The sequence below is a fragment of the Acyrthosiphon pisum genome, chromosome A2 (assembly GCF_005508785.2).
Source record: "Acyrthosiphon pisum isolate AL4f chromosome A2, pea_aphid_22Mar2018_4r6ur, whole genome shotgun sequence".
In the NCBI taxonomy this organism is placed as follows: Eukaryota; Metazoa; Arthropoda; class Insecta; order Hemiptera; family Aphididae; genus Acyrthosiphon; species Acyrthosiphon pisum.
The window spans coordinates 1,999,878-2,005,877 of NC_042495.1; the positions used below are offsets into that span (position 1 = coordinate 1,999,878).

The window sequence follows — 6,000 nt, forward strand, 5'->3', positions numbered from 1 at the left end:
AAAATTGCATAATCATAGTAACTATTTTTTTATATTGTTTTCCTTGGCAACTTAGGCCATTGGGTGGATTTTTTTACTGTGGGAGATGGTAATGTAGGTAAACACGCGTGTTTGATAGCTTGGCAGATTTTGGGTACCCATGCCTGGGTGGGGGATGGCGGCACTTGTTTTCCGGAAACCGTGACTTGCCCGAAGAAAAATGCCGCCCACGGCTGAGGTTTTGAACCGGCGCCGGTGCGCGGCGCAACCGACGCCTTAGTCCGCTCGGCCACTCTGTCCCCCAGTAATTATTTTAACTACACATAATATGATACAAATACCTATACTTATAATACTTATGAGTTACGGCGGTATATAATCAGCATTGTTTAAAAATACATATTTTATACACCAAAGCAATTGTTTATTATATTGTAAATGATATTATCGTTTTCACATTATAGAAATCATTGGCGTCGGAGACGGCGAGTAGGTACCACCAACACGTCTTATTTTCCTACACCGGCTATACCTTATCCCCCTTACTTTATAATGTTATATGCGTTCTATATTATAATATATAATATTATGATGTACAGAAAACGTTGTCTGGCTCTGTCGGTATATTCGCGTTTTGCAGACGATAAGTTCCAGAGAGGAAATGCCGCCCTGTCCACCTGAGTCATCGGAAGTCGACAATAATAATAATGGTATAAAATATTATATTCGATTCGACATGGCGTCGTGGTTTTGCTATACTGCATTGGTATATCTACTCTTGAAAAGTATATTCGATTCGGTAGGTATGACACTACGACAGGGGTTTTAAACGCGACGTTCCAATGTTATTATTATCATTTTTTTGTCAAACGCAAATTAGGGGTAGATAACGATCCGCACCGATAGTTTTTTATACTTTATCGTTTTTTCTATACCTAAGCCATTTTTTAGGCACTTTAAAAAAATATGCGGCATATTATCATACCTTCAAATCTGCTATAAGTATAGAATATCGAAATACTGTCCATATAATATTCCCTCGAAAACTGTATAATCGCATTGACTATTTTGAGTAGGTACACTTAATATGATACCTATCTTTATGGGTTGCTTTATACCTATTGTAATTTAAAAATACATGTTTTGTTTATTGTATTATATATTAGCATTATGCAAATCCTCTTCACGAGCTACCTAATTATTCGTTAAAAATAATAAAAATTATTAATGATATATACCTAACAGCCAATTCACAAAGCCCATACGCGAGTGTATTTTGCTAAAGTTAAACTCTGAATGGTGGAAACGGCTTATATCTGAGTGTATATAGGAGGTACCTACACTTATTTGCCTTCACCGGCTAAACCTTATACCCTTTTACTTTACATATTATTATGTTTGGTATAATATAATATGTTATTATGATAATATACAGAAAACGTTGTCTGGCTCTATATTATTCAGTATATTCGTGTTTTGAAGAAAGGTAAGTTCTAGAGGGGAAATGCCGCCCAGCCCACCTGCATCGTCCGAATAGTCGACGACAATAATGGAATAAAATCCTACTGCTTTATACATAGTACCTATTTACTCTTGAAAAGTCTATTCGATACGGTAGGTATGAGCGACTTTCAAACACGATTATTATTATTATTATTATTATTATTATTATTATTATTTTGTCGAAAGCAAACGTAGTTATCCACAATCGATATATAGGTAGTCGCCGAGAATATTGACTATTGTTTATCATGCGAACAATTATTGACGTCGGGTGATTTATTGTTGCGAACGTATAATATATACAATCATACATATTGTCTGCATACATAATATTATTACTCTTAGTGGGTACTAAGTACAGATATGTATAGGAATTCGTGTAGACTGTAGACGGAATGCGAATAAATAAGTTTAAATTTAATTCCATGTTATATTATATATACATATTCCAAGGAGAATAATGAGATGGATATTGGTTTTACGTTTAGATGGATGTTTTTACTTTCTTCGGAAAAACAACCGCTTTTCACGCAGCGTTACAAAATACGTTCAAACATATTAATATTATAATTCCTCTAGAGATTATCATGTAGCCACAGCAGCCGTGGCCGGTACTTCGAAAAGGCCATTTAAATAGAGTATATTTATTTATTTTGATTACATTTTAGTAAGTAGTAATTATCGATTGTACGTTAAATCATTAAAATATTCGCTCAAACATTTTCACAGTTTAAAACTGGAAATAGGTAATGGAATATTAGAATACATTAAGTGAAATGTACGATATTATATAAAAAATTATTTTATGAAGTTTTAATTTAAAATAACCAATTAATTTTGATAATTATTTTTTTTTTTATGATTTAAAAAAATAATGTCATATTACAATGTACCAATAATTATTTTAAAAAATGTATCTTTAGAAATAAAATAATGACGATTGTAATAATTAAAAACAATAGAAATAAAATTTGTTTATATTATGATCACATACAAAATATTTATTGTTCGATTTAAATTAACAAATCAAATTAATATAGGGCATCAGCTCTAATTATGGTTACGATTTTCAATGTAAAATAGGCTAATAAAGGATATCACACAATCAGCTTTGAAGCATTACCGTTTACGTTTATTGTTTAGATGTTTGTTCTTCTAATGAAACCCTTATAAAAAAAAAACATGTCTAATCGTTGAGAATTTAAATTTAAATTTAGTTTTGTTTACATTTTTATTTATGCTTAAAATAAAATATAAATTTTATGCTTAAAACGTCGACGGATAGTTAATCTTAAAATGCGAAGTTAAACGAAATTTAATTCGTGATCGAAATAAAGAATTATTGTTATATTACGATTGTGACTATATTATAATAATATGACACATTTTTGAGTATATTTCTGTGACCCACTAAACAAGCATTCGTGGATAATTGAATAAAAACGGCTGACAATAATGAAAGGTTTTAATGACTATAATATACGATAAACGCGCTTTTCCTATCCAATGTCCAAGAACTTTATACTTAGAGAATAGAGGGTATACCTCTATTTATATGCTTTTCGTTTGCGCTACATTTTATTCTCGTACATTAGTTTTGTCAAAATAATAACGTTTTGTTTCGTTTTTAATTACGAGTTTAATTGCAACTCATTGCTATACCAATAAACGTTGATAATTTAAGCATTCTATAAACATTTATTTAGATTACAAGCTTGCGTCTTAGCGCATTTAATATAAATTGCTACAGTTGGAACCATATCGGGATAGACATTATTTTTTATGTAGAAAATGTATTCACAACCATAATATTATAATGTTTTTAATAAGCCTACCTATGGCCCGGCCATAGCCTGTAATGGGGTCATTTTTAAACTTATAATAATATATTATAACGATACGACCTACCTGCCTATATATTTTACTTCAGGTTTTTTTTAGATAGGTATCTTGTTATTTACTGTCAAGTATTCATTTTTCTCTCCAACCACATACCAACTACTTAATAATAGTGTTTATTTGTTTAATTTGTTTGGAGCTACATCCGTAAAAAATATTTACTTGAAATTTGACAACATCATTGTTGGTATTCGATTTGCTGACACGCTTATAATATTAGTTATGGCAATTTTCTATAGGTTGTTACTTTTTGCGTGTACAATTTATTTATTTGAAATACAATTTTCATTTGAACTTTACAGTGAAAAATCATAACTGTTTTTTTTTTAGGTATTTTATAATTACTTAAATAAGAATATGTTTTGATATATTTATCACCTCATTAAAATACAGAAATAAATAATCCGTGGAAATGTCAAGTCTCGTGGATAATTTATACGAAGTAAAACAATACAAATAGTTTTCCCCTTTGTTATAGGGAATCCGATCTCGGTCAACCACAAGACTTCCCGTCGTTCTACGTTAGTTGTTCAAAAATTCCAAGTTAACTAATTGAATATTTTACAATATTTTATATTTTGCATCAGTTATAATACCAACTGTTACGAATTTTCAATCCACAGAGAGGTTTTGTGGAAAATGTAGAAACATTCTTTAGACATGGAAAAGAAATTAGAATCAAAAAATCAAAAAACGAACACAAAACGTATAGTTTAAGGATTTTTAGGTACGTAACTATACGCAGCCATAGTGCCGTTAAATGTTACCGAGTAGAAAATTAAGAAAGTCACTCAACTATTTAGAACTTCTTTCGACTTTGAAATTAACATTATATATAAAAATATATGATACCTACCTATATTATAATACTAACTGTCTAATTCCCGATTCGATATAGATAAATCAAACGCTTTACGGTAATTGTGTACAATTCTGAAATTTGTATTAGATAGCATATAAAAACACGAGAAAATAGTTTTAACTTTTAAATTTATTCGAATTTTGAAAAATAACATACTATTCGTTGTTACTAGTCGAATGCGGTATAGCCTACGTTTGGCATGAATTCCGAAAACGCAATTCACGCGTCTATTGAAAATTTGTAAAAAACTTACGGAATCGTCTTATTTTCCAGACGTATTCACTGTAAAAAAAACGATTCTATAAACATTATGATGATTCTTTTATCATTGTATAATAATTTTGTCGCTAAACCGATGGTTTTTCCTTTTCTCGCATGATTTGAAGTGGTAAACAAGTAAATTACAACACAACATTTTTTAATGCAATTTAAATTATTTACTATTTTTTTTTAACATAAATATGTTTTTGGGCTGGGCATAGATATTTTATTTTGCTAACCCTTTGTTTATCGCCATATAGAAACGAATACAATGTAAAAATTACTTAATTGTCACCAGGTATACAATATTATAATATATACAATTAATGGTTACTTTTAATACGTTTTCTTTGAAGTGGAAGATATTGAGTAGCGTGCTACGTTTATGTCACACGTCCGCCACTTTATATAAAACACAAATTTTTTCCTATGTGAGATTGACGAACGTCATCGTCGTTAAATAAAATATTAGTACTTACTACTTAGTATCAAGCGTATATAGTTATTATGGTATTGTAATCGTCGTAATATTATGTCTGCAGAACTGAGCGAAGCTGTCGACAAGGCGAAAGAGGAAGAAATCCAAATACCGTTCGGAGTCGGCGTGGCTGGCACGGTGGCGGAAACAAAGCAAGTCGTCAACATCAGGAATGCATATCAGGTAGGGGTGACAACACGATGCTGTTTGTGATTGCAAATTGAAAATAAACTTTTCGAGAACCGTTTAGTGCACTGTTTTTCGCCTGGGTATAGCGTTCGGCGCACATTGTCTGATCTAATGATTAAAAAATATAATATATATCGACTAGGTACCCGTAATACGCAATACAATAAATTAATACTAGGGCTGGGATTTTTATGCCCCCTTAAACGTTGTAGGTATACAAAATGTAAAAACACTTTGGAAATCTCAAACAATACGCGTCATCATAAAAAAAACGTTTAAATATAATAATTTTATAATAATAAAAAAAAATCAAGAATTACCTTTAAAAATTAATATACGATTCGATGTGTTTCTATTATACCTGCAATTTTAGATTCTGAGTGGAACGATGAATGTATTGATTTTACAATGATGTGTGTTTTTTTATTTTTTTATTTTTTTTTTTATTTTTTTATTTTTTTTTATTTTTTTTGTGTCTGTGTACACGATAAGTAGTCGAAATAATGCTACGATTTTCAACTTCAGTATCTTGTTCGATCAGAAAGTGAATATCGTTGGTGCATTGGGGAGGTCAAAATTTAAATTTCCCAGTAGTTTTCAAAAGCGCCGGGAAAAACAAAAGAAAAATTAAGGAAAAACGGGAATTTTTACGCAAAATCTGTTTTCGAGAAAATCGATTTTGGTTTTTGGTGTAACTTTAAAAAAAATGACCGTGCATGCATGAAATTTTGACTGATGTTTACATTTCCATTTTCTATACAGATAAAATTTTCAAATATTTTGACTTATTTTGAGCTCTTTATGGACATTGTCAGTTTTCATTTTTTTT

The 6,000-nt window shown here is 30.4% G+C and overlaps 1 protein-coding gene across 6 annotated transcripts in view; it reads left to right on the forward strand.

The window, feature by feature from the left end:
* Nucleotides 1-6,000, forward strand: part of LOC100165174 (cGMP-specific 3',5'-cyclic phosphodiesterase) — a 105,344-nt gene that overhangs the window by 67,177 nt on the left and 32,167 nt on the right. For all 6 annotated transcript variants that reach the window (XM_003247095.3, XM_001945891.4, XM_016807583.2 and 3 more), the window contains one exon: nucleotides 5,047-5,165. In XM_003247095.3, coding sequence (XP_003247143.1) covers nucleotides 5,047-5,165 — 119 coding nt within the window. The remainder of the gene's footprint in view (nucleotides 1-5,046; nucleotides 5,166-6,000) is intronic.